Source organism: Haliaeetus albicilla, chromosome 13, assembly GCF_947461875.1.
Source record: "Haliaeetus albicilla chromosome 13, bHalAlb1.1, whole genome shotgun sequence".
NCBI lineage: Eukaryota > Metazoa > Chordata > Aves > Accipitriformes > Accipitridae > Haliaeetus > Haliaeetus albicilla.
In genome coordinates, this window is record NC_091495.1 from 23,624,530 (window position 1) to 23,643,817 (window position 19,288).

At 38.5% G+C, this 19,288-nt stretch overlaps 1 protein-coding gene and 1 long non-coding RNA gene across 3 annotated transcripts in view; one reads left to right on the forward strand and one right to left on the reverse strand.

The window, feature by feature from the left end:
• The window catches only part of TTC27 (tetratricopeptide repeat domain 27), a 142,282-nt gene extending 126,820 nt beyond the window's left edge, over window positions 1-15,462 (reverse strand). The window contains exons 1-3 of one of the 2 annotated variants that reach the window (XM_069800479.1): window positions 15,207-15,462; window positions 11,488-11,665; window positions 5,634-5,763 (exon numbers count right to left, since the gene is read on the reverse strand). In XM_069800479.1, the coding sequence (XP_069656580.1) occupies window positions 5,634-5,763; window positions 11,488-11,665; window positions 15,207-15,294 (396 nt within the window). In that variant the 5' untranslated portion in view covers window positions 15,295-15,462. Of the gene's footprint in view, window positions 1-5,633; window positions 5,764-11,487; window positions 11,666-15,206 lie in introns of those variants that run through there. The other variant, XM_069800480.1, reaches the window with a different exon arrangement.
• A 507-nt stretch (window positions 15,463-15,969) lies between these two features.
• Window positions 15,970-19,288, forward strand: part of LOC138688621 (uncharacterized) — a 38,973-nt gene continuing 35,654 nt past the window's right edge. Inside the window, exon 1 of the long non-coding RNA XR_011327513.1 lies at window positions 15,970-18,242. This is a non-coding gene — a long non-coding RNA (uncharacterized lncRNA). The remainder of the gene's footprint in view (window positions 18,243-19,288) is intronic.

The window sequence follows — 19,288 nt, forward strand, 5'->3', positions numbered from 1 at the left end:
TTTCTTTTAGCTGAGAAAGCCTAAACCAACATTCATTCTTCTAAATTCTGCTCTAAGACTGCATTATCAGTGCAGAATTCTAACAATTTACTGCCCTAAGGTAGTCTTTAAGATGAGAGAACAGCTACATATAGAAAAGGTAGACATTTAAGCTTTTACAGCTTCAAGGGTTGAGAAGTTAGGAATCAAGTCCACAAAAATTCCTAAAACATTAGCTAAGAGTAAAATGAAATTTTGAGTTTGTCTTCCTGTGTTTAAACACTTAAAGAGCAAAGTGTTGACCCTATCTCATACAGCTCAAGAATTTCGCATATCTCAAAATGGCCACAACCCAAGACTTGCTAACACAATGTTCTTGACCTAGTAAACCTGGGTTAAAGGGTTGAGTCTTTCCATTCTGCACCAGACTGGCCATCAAAACGTGTAATTCTTTTATTCAGAAATAATTTTCTTAAAGCACAAAAACATATACTACGTGATTACTTTAAGAACATATGCTGAGAAATCTCTGAGGTAATCATCCAGTTTCTGTTGGACCAGCAGGTGGTTTGACCACTTCTGAACTAAACACAGACAAATGAAGCTCAATTCACTCTAAATACATATTTTTTTAATCTCTGAAACACAGCTGGTTATGTATTCAACTTCCAAACAGCAACTTAATGGCTACTGTTAAGTAACGACTACTAAAGCCCTAAATCAACTGCAAGCTGGACAGTACTCTTGGCTATTTTGGTTTTTATAGTATTTCAAAAGTATTTCCCAGCACCTCTGTTACTACCTGAGCAATGATAATGATAATCAGAAAAAAAACTTCTGCCATCCACATTCAATAGCTCTGACAATAGAGAGTATGAGAATTTTAGTTTAGAGGCTTCATATTCTTTTCTTGCTAACAATAATGATTAGAGGCAAAGTGAGCATTTGGTATGCTTTTACTTTTGTATAAGGGACTGCTCTGAACTGGCCTTCCTAATGTTTCATCAGCTCTTTCTCAGTCTTGGGGATCCTTCCCCTAAATCTTAAAAAGGTAAGTGCAGACATACACAGAGGTAGAAAAAGCCAGACTAAAGGCTTGGGAAGAATTAATGAAAAAATGGAGGGGGGGGGGGGGCAGAGATAAACTATCAAATAAGGAATCTGCATGTCGCTACTAAGCCTTATATAGTGGGCTTCTCAGATTTTAAACAGTACAAAGACTACTGCACAACAATTTGTCATTTGGCAAAGCTAAGGTGATACATCTTTAGAATAACGGAGAATGTACTGAGGTTACCAGCCAAAGATTTGGGTCCTTTGGAACAGAATTCACTCTTTACTCTAGACTTCAGGGAATGGAAAAATTAGTTTTGTTTGTAACTGCTTCTCCAACTTTCTGCAAAGGAGATATTACAGTGGAGGCTGTCTCTAGTTTCATGATCCAAACCAGCAACAGGTAACCCATGCAGAGCTGAGTTGCAGGCTGAAGATAATAAAGATGAGCTAGCATAAGAAGTCTTCCCTGAGAGTGCTACATGTAGAAGCACTTGGTTATGAATGCTCTTGTCCATACTCCCTAAGACGGTAACTTTGCCCCATTTTTAAGGGAGTATTTTCCAAGTGGCTGCATTAAGAATCTCTCTTCTTTTCTATACTGATAGCAAGGGAATGTAGGGCAAGACTGTAGGCTGCTTTAGCAGATTATCTCTGGTTACAGGCTCTGCCTCCACATTTAGCCTTCATCATTCATCCTTATATTCCCCACAAGAGGGAGAAATCTGCAAAATCTTCAAAGCCTGTATCTTGCTGGTCACTGGTATTCAAACAGCACATCAGTCAGCCTAAAATTCAACTCCTCCTTTCTGGCTAGTTTATGCTAATGGAAGCCAAGCATCTAGGTCTTGAAAAAAGAGGAATTTCCAACAGATTTAATTAACAAGGCTAAGGAACCATACTGTATTTTAGACAGTAGTACTACACAGTACATTGGTGTTTTTCATATGAATTATGAACACTGCTACTGGTATCAATAAAAGTGTGATAATATTTCAGTCTCTTCCAGAAAAGGGATCAAATAATGCAAAAAAGAAGCAGTAAAACAAGTATAAGGAAAAAGAATTATTCAAATGCATTCCAAAACTCATTGTTTGGAATCAACCTGGAAGTTACAAAAAGGCCAGCAGGAGCTGTTGATATTTGTTGATATTTGGAGGATTCCTACCAGTTATTTACATGTCTTATCAATTAACACATTGGGATCTTCTTCCAGATGGAGCCTCTCACTGTTACCAATGTCCTACTTGTGAATATGAAATCAGACAACACACAATTAAAGCAGCTTGTCCGCACAACATTCTTACAGTCATTGGTGGTCTTAATTAGTCCTACTACACAGTTTTGTCCAGTTCATGTATTGAAAATACTAAACTCAATTGTATGAGCTAACACTCAGAAACTCTGAAATTTAAAGCAGGATAAACATGCTCCAAGTTCAACAGTTCTGTACCTTTTATTCCCTTACATGCAGAGAGACAGTGACAGTTCTTTAAGACACAAAGAGCCTATTACTATATCCCACTTATAAGCACTTAGCTCATTAAAAATGTTTTAGTCTAATCCCATCAAGTTCAAAGCCAGAACTGCTAATCCATTTTAACTGAAATCCAGTATTTTTAAATCTTCCTTTAACACAATTCGCTTACGAAAAAATTCAAGATAGTATCAGTCAGACTATTTCACTGGTGTGGTAAAGTCTCAAAGTTATTTTAGAAAACTGAAAGACACCTAATAACCTAAACGCTAGCTGGTTTTCTGTTTAGAAATTACTGAACTACTTTTATTTGTGGACTCAAAAGAGAAAAGCACAAACCAGTTCTGCAGGACATATAAAGAAATCCTAATGGAGTACATGAACGTAACTGTAATTTACAGAGAAGGCTGGAATCAATTTGAGGGGTGGGAAATAATGTACACATACTCATGAATATTGTTCATGGAAGACATCCAAGAGGCCCCCACCAGCAACTCATCTAAAAGAGGCTATTTTATTTGTTCTTCATTGTAATTAATTATAGTCTCATGCAGTCTTAACGAACTCATAAGAAATTAATGATGCATTCAGAAGCTATCTGGGAGCAGAGATGAAACTATGCCAGTAACCCAGAGGTGAAACTTTCAAAGGACAGAAATGGCAGCAGCTACATAGCCTGAAAGCAAAAAGTTAAGATTAATCCAATAAAGAATTCTGAAAATAAGAATAACAGTTCTGAAAATATTCCCAAAAGAAATGAGACACTGTAAGGCTGAAAGTTAGTGGTATTACTTAGAGCAGGCTAGAAGAGACATGAAGACAAAATTTTTTAACCTTGACATGGGAAAAGATCATTTTAATCTGAAAACCCGAAAAAAGGAAGGTCTATTTAAAAAGGAATTGTATCAGTCTTGATGACAGAATATGGAAGATTACAAAAGATGGAGAAAATTAGAGCTATATTTTTAACCCACTTTTTCTGAATATCTGTGTATGCAAGAGGGAGAAGCTGGATTAATAGAAGCACAAAAATATCAGTTCATCGAGATGTTAATTTTTACAGAGTGTTTATATACGAAGAATCCTTGGAAAGAAAAGTAAGTACATAAAGATAATTCAAAACATACAAAAGCTTTTGAATTAAGATGTTTAATAAAGAAGAGAACTGGATATTATATTTTGGCATTTAAATGTTTATATTTAAATGTTTAATGGTCTTGGAAAAAAAACCACTAACATATCAGGAGAAGATAATATAGATAGCAGTAATATAAAAAAAGGTTAAGCTGCTTCTGCCTGAATGCATAAATAGCTAAACCTTGCAGCAATATAAAAGTCTGATGCAGTACTCATTAGAAATCAAGTATGCTCAAGTCTGTTTTCTTTTATAATCTCTTGCCAATTTAGTTTCTGGAATGCCACCTCTGCGTAAGCAAGTATCTTTCAATGCATTACATTCACAGACACAGTAGGAACATAACAGAAACTAAACAGGAGACATGTATTCCCATATTCAACAAGCAATTAGTATCTCATTCTTTCATTAAGACAGACAATAAATGGGATGGTAAATAGAAATTATGAACGTTGTGTTTTACAGGTCTGTGAACTCTGTCAGTGACAGCAATTCTATGACTATCATCTTGGGCTGCAGTCTCTGTGTTAGACTGCAGCCTGTGCATATACACTAATATAGAATATTAGAGTTCTGCAGTAAACAGAACCCACAGATTATAAGATATATAATACTATAACTTTAAAGATTATAAACAGATTGTAAGGAGAATGGAAGAAATTAGTTTGTAATTTTTTTTTATTATATATAAAGGCATATTGAACTCATTTTCCCTGCAGAAATAGCATACTTTAAAATTTCTGCTAACTCATTTCACATCCTAGAAGGTTTAATACACTTGGTCTCCACTGTTACTTATTTAGTCATCAGAAGACAAGATCTGAATTTCTACTATCAAAAATCAAGCCAAAAATAAGCCTATATACACACCATGTCAGCTCTAAAAGATGAACCAAACTGATAAACATCTATTTACAAAAGGGGAGAGATACAGTATCTGAATTGGCTGTTGAGAAATACAACCTTGCAAACAAACCTAGGGTAGGACTTTACAAATTATGGAATTCTTGCAAAAATATGCCACAATAATGCAACACAGATCCAATGGTCTTATGTGAAACTTTTCACATACTCAGACTTCCCCTCATTCTACAGTTCACAGTGTTTACATTGCTCATGGTCCATATCTTATTCACAGTGAAATACTAAATTCAAAGTCATGTAGATTTAGCATTAGCAGAGACCAGTGATATGTCCTTCCCTGACACGCTGTAGTAATGAGTATTTCACCATAGCTTTAAATCCAAGAGAAAAATTAATGCTCAAGAAACAGTGCTGAACCACACGTGCAGGAAAGTCATGAGATCACATGTGGTACTGCCTTGAGAAACAATATATGCATCTCACAAATGAAGTTATGGTGTTGATTAGTTATTTACATAAGATGCCAAAGCAAATAAAATTGACTCCTCAGTTTCACCTCCTCTTCCAAAAGCTCTATTTGAGTTAGCATTTTTGTACTAATACTACTACAATTCACTTGGCATCATCCATGAGACCAACAGGATACTGAGCACCCAAATCTACTGTTCTCTTAGTATCTGCCACATATTCTGCTATTTGCAAGACACGCAGCCTCTACCTTACCCTAAGTAGTGAAAATTTCTAAGCCATTTGTAAGTATCTTTCTTTGATCCAGCTAAGAACACATCCCAAAATAAATAAAAAGTGTATTGACTGCAAATGGCCTTTGAGTAAATGTTCCCATAAAATAAACATATGTACCCCATCTAAACCCAGCATCTCCAGCAGGAAATCTCTGAAGCAGAAAAAGAGTAGCTACTTTTAGGACACTTTCAGGGTACTTCTAGCTTATAAAACTGATATAGCTGAAGATGCTTGCAATAGCAGCCAGTAGGATCAACGATCAAGGCAATTCATTCTAGCACTGTGCCTCACAGATGTGCCTTTTCCGACACACCTATGAGTTGTGGTTATTTGTGAAAAGCAATGACACTAAAAGGACAGCTTATTAAAATCCAAGTATACCTCACAGAATTTCTGTAACAATGCAGGTGGCAAAAAGTCCTGAAGCTTTAACTGAACAGGAGGCCCAGTCCAATTGCTTTGAACGAAGAGCTGCAAACTACCCACACCAAGTAGAAACATCAGCCTCTGCCTGCAATATAGATAAGAAAAGCAATTAGCAACATATTACATTTTTAATTAAGGTTACAAGATCTGATTAATTCTTGTACTAATTCAAAACCCTCAGTCTTTAAAAAAAAAAAAAAATCACTCTTGTTAGGAAAATACAATGAACGTAATATTCAAGAATGCACTTGGGGAACTAAAAGGCTTGGAAATATGTTTATAATGGTTGTAATTAATGACAAACATTTTGGAAGCAGACTTAGTTCATATGCTTCAAAATTTAAGGCTGTATCTAACTATCAGAGATCAGAAGGAGATTAGATAGGATGCAGATTATCCCATATTTGCTTATTGCACGATTGTTATATTTTCTTAAGATACATCTAATCCTCAGCATTTTCAGAGAAAATATATTGCAATAGTATATGTTCCAAAACAGCATGTTTATTTTTGTTTTGACATAGCTGTTTATTTTCACTCCCTTTGATAATAAAACAACTAAATGAAATCAAAAAAGTTCAAAACTATCACCTCCAAGTTAGCTTAGATAATTTGGCAGCAAATGTTATCTCATTCAATCATGCTTTTTAATTTAAATCATAATATTTTATTTAAAGAGGGATTTATGAGACTTTGTTTCATTCCTGAAACTAAGCATGAAAAAATTTCCTTATTTGTAAGACTAAGCTCATCTAACATCATTATGATATTATTTCTTTATACATCTACAGTAACAAATAAGCTATGTGGTCTGCAGAAAGCAGGGCACAATCACTCAGAATTTAACAGTCGATTTAACATGTGTAAACTTTCAGGAGATTTATACAAACTTCTGGTTTGTTTTACAGTTCCTTAATGACTTCGAACCTTATTGTGTTATAATGAGTCATGTGCCAACAAGGGCCCTGTGTCATATATAAAATGCCTCCTTCCTGCAAAAAGCTAACATTTTAATTGTGCTGGTTTGATAAGAAAATTGGTATGTTAAGGTGCACAAATGAACTAGAAAAACCTAGTCTTCCCCCCCTCAGTAAAAAAGGGACTTAGAGATGCAAGAGTCCTCCGAATGGAAACAAAAGGATCAAGTGTCATACAACCCCTAAAAAACTAAAGTCAAACAGAAAAGCCACACACAAACAAGCAGCCAGTGGACAAGAACATGACAAAAGATGCAGAACAATGAGAAAGCAGAGGTGGGGAACGCTTGATTAAAAAAAAATAAAAATAAAAATGAACAGAGCCTTCAGGAGAGTTAGAGAACAAAGACTAGTATAAAGAGTTCTTGTTGAACAAGACAACATTTACTAGCTATCATTATTCAGCCACTATCTACCAGGAAATATTATTTGAATACGTATCTAAGATTACCATTAAACTTCCAAATAACTCAAGAACACAAAGCACTAACAATTACTGTGCACTAAGTTATTACCATTACACACAAAACAACCACATAGACATATTTTCTAATTATTCTCCCATGATAAATTAGCTTCAAAGCTTCTGAAAGGAAAAGATAACATACAGAATAATCAACCATCTCTGCACTGTGATTTGGCAGATGCACTTCAGTCTTTTGAAGACTCATTTTCATTATTTTATCATTTAACTATTATTTCAACTAAAAATTATTGATTTTTAACATTGCCGACATCTACCTATCAGGCAGGCAAACTTGCTTGAAGTTGTAACACAGTTATATCCAAGCAGAAGGCTTCTGGAAGAACTGATAACCAATTCTATTACTTTGGCTAGGATACTGTCTTTCCACTGGCTAATTTGTCATCACCAGTTGATTTTTCCCCCCCCCCATTTCACATCCATGACCAACTTCCGTCTCCTTATCACTCATTCTGTATCAGAAAGTTAATTCCAACCTCTAATCCCTGCAAATGGTAGCCTCCCCTGCCTATCTCTATTTTTTTTCCGAGAAAAAATTTCATTCTATCTCCCTGACTGCCATTCATGCTTACAATGCAGACCTGCAAATGCTCACCTCCCAAAGGCTGCCTGAAAACTGCTCTTCTGTGCTGCCTGAAAAGCAACAGAGGGACTGCTGCTAGTGTTCCACTTACTATGGTGACCGACAGAGTTTAATTTATTTCTTACATTTCCTTAGACATATGTCTGTATCCATCCATGTTGTTCTTCCTTCCTCTAGGTGAATGTGGGTTTTGCTGCCTTTTTTTTTCAACACTGTTTATACCAAGTACAGTAGGATTGTGATCCATGATGTAAAATCAGATGCTTATATACAGTCCACTGTAATATTCATACTGCTATACCTAATGTCGCTCAAATTCAAAATAAAGAATAATAGAGCGTTTCTATTGGAAAAAGTAATGGATTTGCATATAATGCTAGAATTTACAAAAAAAAAATATAAGAGTGAGAAAATACTCAACAGCCAGGCTATGTTTAACATGTGATTAGGTTACAGGCTTGGGGAGTGTTTCTTTTCTTTTTAGTGAAGCCAGAAATTACAGAAGACAAGTCAAAGCAAAATTAGACACTGAATAGTTATTTTTTTCAATTCATATACATCAAAGCAAGCTGCAGAAACAGCAAGAATTTCTTCATTTTTGTTTTTCAATATATAAAGCAAACCAGTTAACTAACCACCAGATGCCCCAAGGGAAATACCAAAAATACCATTCAGCGTTCAAGTTGGGAAATCACAACAAGCTTTACTGTAAGGATTTGTTTTGGAAAGTTTGGCATTCATTTATGCATTAAGGTAAAAGTAGTAAATACACAGTCACTATAAACAAGTGTTAGTGCTCATTTCCTTGTTCCTTTAGGTTTTGGAATCAAACATAAGCGACCTCCAAGCTCTTTTGAAACAAGCTCTCCAAAAATATTCTTTTTGTTGTGTCCTGCACACTATTTCCTTCAAGTCTTCAGAATCAAACTGTATGTCAGGCAATGAATGCACCTCCTTCACACGGAGCTCAGGAAAAAATAAAAAGTAATTCCCCCTCTACATAGTTAACACATATACTATTGCTTCATGCTCTACAATTTGCTGATTTAAAATACAGCTATGAAGCTATGTTTTCTGTGGAAAATAACTGTTAACCGTTGCAGTGAGCAGCAACAGCAAGAAAAAAGTGGAAAAAAAAAATAATATCACCTATTCAGTAAGTTTATTGTAAGGAATACCTTGAGACTTCATTTTTAAGCCTTAGGGTTACAAGTGCCATAGTGAAAAAATGTCTGGGGCAGGGAAAGGAGGGAAGCAGTTAAAATGATAGGAAAAGTTGCAGCAAATTTTAAAATACTGTTAAATGTTTTCCTTACAGAACCATGGATTTGAAAGTGGAAAAAGTTACAGGTTACGTCCAAAGAAATTACAATCTAGATCCAAATTTTGAGCTGTTTTGCCCTCAAGCTGCTCAGTTTTAGCTTCAGAAAAAGAACTCCTTAAGAGTTCTTTTAACACTATCATAAAACCATACTTTGTACTGTGTTTAAACTGTGCTAAAAGAATAAGATTAACATTATCCAACTTTCTGTTTCTGATTGAATTCAACTCCCATTGAGTTTTTTTTAATCTCCAGAATTACAACTTTCAGTTCAGGAAAAAAAAAGCATATATTTGAACTTATCTCATCTACTAAAAGTCACAAGAAAACCAGTGTCTCACTGAATTTTCTGAGCTAGAACTTAGAGGTTTGTTGTGCTTCCTTTGAATCATTCAGCAGAAAAAGAAAATGACATTTTACCTATTAAAAAAAATAAACAAAAACTTTTTCACCATAGGCAATGGAAGGTCAGAGTGCAAAAGTTGCATTAATTCCTTCCCTAAGGCAGTCACAGGGCTTAGGGCCTGCAGGTAGGAAAAATAACCATGTAACACATTTTAACCTAGGAAGTCATTGGAGACAAACATGGTACAGATATAAGCGCTATAAGCAGTGCCTACCGAAAATAGGCAATGATCTGTCTTTCAGTAGAAGTTTTTCTATCAAGAGAAAGTCACAACTTACTTCCTTCAGCACTAATATAATTCAAAGCCTCTTATATTATTACTAATGGAGCTTGAAAAATTCACCTGACTGCTACAAACAAAAAGTGTTCTGGAAGACACTGATACACTTCGAAGACTACACACTTTCATTTTGAATAAAACTTGAGGCTGTAATTTTGGGCTGAAAACCCTCTGTCTGCTTCTGAAAGGCTAAATATTGCAGATCTGCTTCCATATCTTCTGGCAAGGGGGCTTCTAATGCCTACAGTTGCAAAGGGAACAAGAAAAACCTCAAAGACCAAAGACCTGGAGTATGAGCACCCTGAGGAACAAATTGGTTTGCTGTCTTCAGTAGGGCAGCAGCAGCAGAGTCCTGTAAATGACATATAGGCCAATAAAAGCTCACAGGGGGAGCAGGAGAAGATGGCACACGACCATGACAGGATACATATAAAGTATTACTGAGTGCATGATATAGATTATGATTAACTCTAAGAAGCTGAATGGTTCATGAAGGCAGCAACATACATTTCAAGCAGCAACACGTATTTCAAGGAATGATTAAGATCAGGATTGGGTCTCTTTGAAGTCCTGGTCAATCTTTCTTTCCTTGTCACATTATTCAGAAAAAACTATTGCCAGACAACAGAATCTAGCAATACTGAAAAGTTTTTCTAGACTCTGTCACCATCTAAACTCCAGCTAATATTTACCAGCAACAGCACAACAAAGAAAGAAAGAAAAAAAAAAAAAAGGAAAAAAACCACCTAGAGACAAAATGCACAGGAACAACCTCTGAACATTTCAACTCAGAAAAGAGGAGTGCATTGTATTGTGTACGATACTAGAAGATAAGCTTTTGACACACTAAGATCACTAACAAATCTCAGCTCAATATTTTAGAGGTGCCAACTACTTGTTTCTCTCTGATATTTTAGCAAAAACTCCTGGGTTTATGTCTGTGATACCAAAACACAAGCACTTGTACTCAGCCACACTTATTGGCAATACGTTCCCTTCCTCTTACTTTCTTTTTACCTTTATCTTCTCTTATATTTTGCTCTTCTTTCGGCAAAACTTTTTCCCACCTTCACCTTTTATAATAAACAAATATATGCACACACACACAGATATACATATAGTTTTCTGCTTCTACTATCCCTAGCAGGCTAGATTTAGTCTGTTTGTTATTTATGTAGCAAACTGTAAACACTAAAGTCAGACTCATTAACAGCAAGAATTAGCATATGCGGTAGAATTATAGAGAATCCATCAGAGAAAGTCTTGTGAAGAAATTGATGAATAGCATCCATGAGTAATACCTTACTCATTTTACATTAAGAAGAGTCGAACAACCTTACTATGACTCAGACTTAGAAATACAGGCATTGCTCGGACAGTAATGTTACGTGATACTTCAAGTAGTCACCTAAATGCAATGCAACGTTTCAGAGAGAAAACTTAAATTGTTTGATGATAACATGGCAACATGAATTTACATTTATTGGCTTCTTTATATGAGCAGCTTCAGAGGTAATCACTGTAAATAAAGCTAGTGTTTTCAACAAACCTTCATATCACAATACTATCCAGTGAAAGAAACAATGATAATGAATAGATGCCCCAAGGGAGTGGGGGGAACAACCCGAGAAATCTGTTTTCTGTTTTTCTGTCAGAACAAGAATTTTGGAGGCCCTATGTCACATATAAAATCTAAAAAAATGCCTTTTGTAAAAATCAAGCATGGCCTCTATTAATCTTCCACATAATAATTTCTACCTTTCCACGTTATCAACCTCTGCAGAACAGTCCAGGAATGCTAGAATCTGTTTCTCCAAGTAACTGTCAATGTTCTCCTCTGTCACAGAAGATGCACTGAAAACATTCTGGATGGCTGAATTTGAAAATATTGCCTTGTATCTCCCATCATAAATCAACTGCAGTAATGAACCACTTTCTGAAAAAAAAAGAAAACAGAAATCAGTGTCAACTTTGAAACAACTTTGTCTTACAAGACCTATTCAAACCAAGACAAGGTTCCCTTTCAAGGAATGAATCTTCATTTACATTGCAGGAAAAGTGCAGTCGCATTGAAACCAAAGAACAGCAGTAGCAGGCGTCACTTTATTCAAAATAAATTTTACAGAACTTGTATTAATGTTACAGTGAAACACAAACTGCCAGATGAATGTAAAACAAAAACGTGCACTGAAATTTCAGGGGAAATACATGGATGGCCTTTCAAACATGTACACTACAGTTATTGAAGATGACTTCAATTATCACTAGAGGGTTTTCTTCCTCCAAAACATTTTATATGAGTGTGTTACAGTAAAATCCTATAGATAAGACAATGTCCTCGTTTCGGTTGGGATAGAGTTAATTTTCTTCCTAGTAGCTGGTATGGTGTTATGTTTTGGGTTCAGTATGAGAAGAATGTTGATAACACACTGATGTTTTCAACTGTTGCCAAGTAATGTTTATACTAAGTCAAGGATTTTTCAGCTTCTCATGCCCAGCCAGCAAGAAGGCTGGAGGGGCACAAGAAGTTGGGAGGGGACACAGCCAGGGCATCTGACCCAAACTGGCCAAAGGAATATTCCATACCATGTGACATCATGTCTAGTATATAAACTGAGGGCAGTTGGCCTGGGAGGGATCGCTGCTTGGGAACCAACTGGGCATCAGTCAGCGGATGGTGAGCAATTGTATTGTGCATCACTTCTTTTGTATATTCCAATCCTATTATTATTACTATTGTCATTTTATTATTGTTATTATTATAATTTTTAGTTTCTTCCTTTCTGTTCTATTAAACTGTTCTTATCTCAACCCATGAGTTTTACTACTTCTTCCCCCCCCCCCCCAATACTCTCCCCCAACCCACTGGGTGGGGGGGGTCAGTAAGTGAGTGGCTGCATGGTGCTTAGTTGCTGGCTAGGGTTAAACAATGACAGACAATAATTTCACAGACTAGAGAACCCTTTTAGGGGAAACGCAACAAGTAAAAATAGTTCAATATTTGTAAAGTTCAGTGAATAAATTCTCATGTAAAACTGCAGAAACTACTCAGTCCTTCCTTTAAATGCTTAGAATGTTCACAAAGAACGGGCAATATGATTTCTTTCTTTATAAAAGAATTATTTTCCTATTATAAGTTTACTATCGCAATGAGAAGTCTGTATATGGAGTCAGATTCTTAGGAGTAACTACTAAGGTGGACTTAGATCCATGAATCTTTCTCCCCTGAAGCCTTTCAAGACAAACAGAAGTCATGAAATTCTACACATGTAATTCCTAAGAAGCTTCAAACCCATCAAGTTCTTGACCCAGGCTACAACTTTGTTCACAGAAAGTATCTTCCCTTCTTTCTTCAGATATGCTACAGTGCAATAAATCCAGCAGCTGTTAGAACAACTTCACCATGTTAAAACCTTCTATTCTTGAGCAAAATCAGTATCTGCCTGCACTACAGCTGTGGCTACAACTCATGTAGATGTACTAACTAGTTTTAAACTAGCTGCTGCAGATGCTGGTAATGGTGCAGCTGAGGAAATGCAGAGGTCTGCATAGGATGGGTGCCTTAATATTAATCTGTGATTCCAGCTGGGGACCGCAGCTCCCATCCACTCAGTGTTACCATAGGTACACTAGTATTAGTACCTGAGCTAGCCAATTTAACACTAGCACAGGTACAGATACACACAAGCAGCAGCTGTGCAAGGAAGCGAACCAAATACCAACCCCAAGCTCATCCAGCTAAAACAAGTACTCTAAATTTCAGACATATGGGAAGACCAAGAGCAGAACCAACTTCAATAGCAGCGATGGATGATTTGGTAGGCATGGGTGATACAGAGACATTCATTCTAATCTCTCTGGACCACAATTTATTTTTGTTGTTCACAATTTATTTTTGTTGTTTACAACAATGATCAACTGAATACTATAAGAGATCATTTGTGCTAGATGATTTAAACACTTTAAGCTGTACCTGGAAGGGTATATGCAAAAGAATAGTAATGGTTCTGCAGCCCTGCTGATGTCATACTCTCTCAGACAACAGAAATAACAAGAAACTTTCTCCAGTTTATGCTTTGAGGAGACTTTCTTTCACCAAATGACAACTTCTTTATATTGGATTCTAGTTGCCCCAACAGGTGATGCTGTAGTTTGTAGAATAACCATTGGCTGTGAGGACACTAATGAAGAATATTGAGGTTTTCTCTTTCCAGTAACACTGTAACATAACTTTAAGTACATAAAATCTGCTTTGGATTCTGTGTTTAGCTTCTTATAAGACACCATACAAATTCAAGGTCACAGTCTTTAGTTTCAGTATCATCATTAGGAAGGGCCCACGTAAGTGACAACTAGGAATCTTCACCAACCCCACCATTTTCTATCTCTACCACAAGATACCTTTCTTCAGTCTTCCCTACGTCTTACAGCAGCACACTACTTAAAAAAACAAACCGAAACTAAAAAAACCCTGACAAACAAAAAACCAACCACACACCAGAAACAGCATACACAACTGTCAGTGAAAAGATAAGACAGATCTGACATCTGTCAGTCACGTCACCTAACATTCCTGGACAGTACAATGATTAAGGTTAAATAAGGAGTAATATAAGGAAATAGAGCTGAGTAGCTCTGTACAGTTCTTTTCCAAAATTCACTAAGTGCTTGGGTAGGGATAAATGAGTCTTTCAATATCCTACAACCTCTAAATGTTTTAAACAGTATGGCACATGCATATGACTTGAGCACAACTGCATTTCTAGCCTGTCTGAAAAATGGAAATGCCTTTTCATGACAAATGTTACATTTTAAAAGTCGCTGCCTTCCCTTGCAGGAAAGCTAGGTCAGTAGCAACCTAATCAAGTCCCCTCAAGAGACTGCTTTCCATTGTTCCCTCAAGTAACTGTGACTAAGTAACTAGTAAAGGTAGCTCATGACAGACTTTTTCTCCTCACGTCTTGCTACAAGAGCGACTTTCATATCACTGCCAAATTCAAGCAAACAGGTAGTCTTTCACTCGCGGGCCATGAGGCAGTCGAAGGAAGCACCATGATTACAAGCCGCCAGAGTGCCGACATGAAGCGGGCGGCGGGGCGCCTGCCGGCCGCCGTGCGCAGGGCAGGGACTGCTTCAGCCGCGGCCTCTCCACCTGAAGCCCTGTGAGAGCCCTGTCGGCCGCACCTCTCGCCTCAGCCCTACCCTGCCGGCAGTGCCGCTCGCCCTCCTCCAGGCTGACGAGCCCAACGGCCTCCCCTGCCCTGCGGCGCCGGCAGGAGCCCGCCGGCGCCCGGCAAGGGGCAGAAAGGGCGGGAGCACACGACCGCCCCCGGAGCGGGCGCGGCTGAAGGGAGGCACCAGCCGCGATCCCGGCTCGGCCTGGGGCCGGTGGAGACTTCGGCGGTGCCGGATACCCACAGAACAGCCGCGCACAACAGCTGGGCACCTTCCCCCCGCCGGGCCGGGACCTCCCTCACCTGCCGACGCGACTTCGCCCTGCTTCCACTCCAGGGACTCCGCCGCGCCGAGGAAGCCCCTCAGCAGGGAGCGCTCCAGGGCCAGCATGGTCCCGCCGCCCCCGCTCCACTCCCCACCGCTGCGGCCTCGCTCGCCCGCGGCTCGCAACCCCTGCGCTGACAGGCGCTGCCGGCGTCCCCTCAACCCATGTGCAGGAACCTGCCGCAGGGAGCCGCCATGACGCTGTCGCCGGGCACGCCGGGAGGCCGCGCAGGCGCGGCGGCAGCCCGACCGCCCGCGCGCGCGCGCGCGCTGCCGTCAGCGCGGAGGAGGGGGGAGGAGGCGCGTGCGCGCTGCAGGGTGGGGAGGGGCGGTGGAGCAGGCGTGAGGGAGCGCGCGCCAGGCGCAGCCGGTGCTCGCGTGCTTCAGCACGAGCCCCACGTGCGCGGGGCGGGGGGAAGCCCTCCGCCCTGCCCCCGCCGGCTGCCGCGCAGTCGCGAGGCCATTGCCGGCAGCGGCGGGCGGGGGAGGTGTTTGCCTTCCCCCGCGGGAGCTGGCGCTGACCCCGAAGCAATGGCTTGCGAGGCGAGCGCGGGTAGACGTAGACAGGCGTACGTGTGCCTATGTATATGGCGTCTGCTTATGCGTTTCTCTGTGGAGAACCTCCTGTGAGATCCCCGGGGAGAGCGGCAGGTGCCGGCTGAGGCGCCCGGCTCGTGGCGGGGGCGGGCTGCCTGTTGCCGTGGGTGTGGCGCCAGGAGCACCTCGGCCAGCTAATTGGGAGGGGGCTTCCGCCTGTCTGGCCGTACGAGCTCTGTTCTACTGCCCCGGTGATGTGTTCATCACGTTTTCTCTCAGGCGGCGTTTGCGCAGAGTCGGGAATTTAGAACATGTAAAACCAATTTTTCAGCTGCATAGGTGAAAAAATGGTAGCGTTTCAGATTTAAAGTGGGTTAAGAGAGGAAACATTAAGCATGTTAGTAACCAGGCAGGAGTTCTTTTGAATAGGTATGCTCTAGGTGCTTGCATGCCCAAAGGTGATCTGGGCACAGACGTGTGGTTGAATTGGCTTAGTAAGGTTTATGAGGAGGTGAAGACTGTGCTTTGGTCTGTTCCTGTATTTATTTCAGCACCTGTCTAGATACCAATAGGAACACAATTCTGGCCCATTGTTTCTGAGCTCTTTGCTTTTATCATGGGCGTGTACATAACAAGAGAAAAAAGGCCATGCTTTCCTGCTGATTCAAAATTGAATGAAACAGTTGAAACAATAAAAATGTTCTCTCAGAGCTACTAATGAAATTTGAAGGTAGTCAAGTCAGAAACCAGAAGGCCATCACAGCAGGGCGCAAATTCTTGATAGAAAAAGAATGTTCTGAAGGTGACTGTACTATAAAGGTTGTAATTAATTTTGCTATTAGGTGCAGTGTGTAATATCATGAAATAGAGTATTTGTTAATCTTGGTTTGTTATTCTTCAAAAACTAGAAGTCTTTTCATCATACTTCCACATCTAACATAATCATTAAAATTTGAGGAAGACAATGCAGCTTTTTATTTAGATGACCGTAGTAAGTTATTGCCTGTTTGGGCTTTGATGTACAGGCTGTTAATTTCAAATTTAATTTTAATCAGATTTATAAGACCAAAGTGCATTTAAATAAAAATGTTGCTTTTCAACTTATTTTCTGACCTGAAGTAATCCATTCTATTTATATCAGTTTTTACAAGAAAATTGATAGAAATTTATATAGTTGATAGATAGCCATCAATTTGCTGTCAGTTCCAGGAACTGCGAACCAAAAATGAATGTTCATCCTGGAAGTAATATGTTACAGAAGTTCTTAAAACATAGTAAATAATTCAGTTTCCATGTACTGTGTTAGAAAAATAATGGAATTCATGAAGTTTATTTTATTAAATTCACTGTTAAAAAGTACAATGTCTGAAATCAAAACAATTTTTACTTGCTTATTCTCTGTGTGTAGCCATAGAACTGTGATTCTGTATGAAAAATATAATAGGTTAATTCTGTGAGTTTAAATATAACTTACACAGTGACAAATTTCTTTACTTTCCAAGTAATAGATCTGCATTAAATGTACACAGATTTTTCCAAAATTAAATGGATAAATTCTTAAGTGAGTTCTAACTAAAATGTAATGTAACACTCCTTTTCACCACTACCCTTTTTGTTTTGGGTTTTGGTTGGGGTTTTTTTTTTGGCAGGGAATTCAGAATATCTGTCAAAATAGAACTAAGAATTTAGTAAATAAATTTAGTAAAAAAAAAAATAAATTTGCATGGTCTGTTGATAATATTAAAATAAAAATTCCTGTTGTGAGATTTTCTGCTTTTTATTTTCAAGGGAAAAAAGTAAAATTTTCTGGGAATAAATGGTTGGTAAATATAATTGCTTAATAAAAGCAAGGAATATTTTGCTGTCTTTCTCACCTCTGCCAGTTCCCCCAATGTGTGGGGTTTTTCCCCCTTACAATTCAGTTCTGGAGGCATCTAGAAATTATAGCAGGTATGTGGGCAGGTATACCACCAGCAGGAAATAGTGCACTCCTGACTGACAGGGGACTGATTGTTACTGCTGACGTAAAAGATGTTTTTTATTTTTTATCAGTTCCTATTTGCCACAGACTTACTGAATAGTCAACAGGTTTTGTTTGCATTTAAGTATTGCATCTGCCAGTTGGCTCAAAGGGAAGCAAGCCTTTTACAACATTGTGTAGTGCGGATGCAAGATTTTAGCATAGTGCTTCTTATTATTTCTAAGCAGGAAGTAGATAATCAAACTTCTGAGTTTTCAGAGAATAACCTTAATCTTTTACTTTTTTTCCCCAAGAGCGTAAGAAAATTACCCATACAAAGTGTTGTGCTACTGTTGTATCTGAACTAGTGCATTTAATGTCACCTTGCAAGATAACCTGTGCTGCGGTTTTGATGCAGTATTTATCTTCTGTTGCAGGTTTTTTTTCCTAAAGCCTTTTGAAACAGATCATCTCATTGTGGACTACCAAAAAATTTCTACTTGTAAAAAAAGATTTGGTAAGTTTAAAGTAATTATTATTAGCGTAGACATTTATTATGCCATTTTTATCAATGAGCTGCTGTTTGTAAAAGCTGCCATTACATGAATTTTAAGTTCATTCTCAATTCCATGTGCCAGGTCTCTGGTGCTGGTGAAGAAAGAAACAATTGTGTTGTATGCCATTTTTGAATAATAGTTTATTTGCTATTTGAGGACTGGGGAAAGGGGACGAGTTGTTGAGGAGAAAACCCACTCATTGGTATAGCAGGATGAAAACTTGCAAGATTGTGTAACCAAACTTCTGCAATTTTAAAGATAATATTTGCTGTATCTGGTGAGAGGAGGGGAGCTGCAAGGCTTGTGTTGGGGAATTCTATCAGGTTTTCTTACTTTGGCTCTGTGAGTTCAGTCAAGCTATATCCCAGTAACCAGTTATTCTTTGTGACTCACCATATTTAAGTTTACATCACCTTGAGTTACAGCATCAGAAACATACCTCAAGCTTGTTGGAAGCTTAGTGGCCCCCAAAAGACATTAGGTAAATCTTCAAACTATATTCTTCAGTTTTGCTGAGTTAATGCACAGGCCTTCACTGTAAGGAGAGAGGTGGTCCCTTGGAAAGCTTCCAGCATACCTACAGCTTTTGCAGTTACATTTGCAATTTAAAAATAAGTGTAGACTTTCAGCCTTGAGGTGACAAAGGCAAAAGAATGACAATTATTATACAGCTCTTATGACCTACTAGTAGTATATCTCAATCACAGGGACTGATGTGATACTTGACATATATTATATTTGCTTTGCTACATTCACCAGCTAGCATCGTATCCATTGGTTCTCTCAGGTCTGACCAGTTCACCAACTTATGCTCTTGCTTCCTCCAGACCCTGAATAACAGAATTACTGCTCAGTCAGTGAGGTGGAGGTAGAAAAGCTATACTTCTAATGTGCTAAAATAATAGCGGTTAGGAAATTTTTCTTTTCTCTTACTAACAGCTTTGTAAAGCAATAGCAGGGAGAGGCAGAGTAGGACATTGTACAACACAAGAAGAGAAAGAGTGAT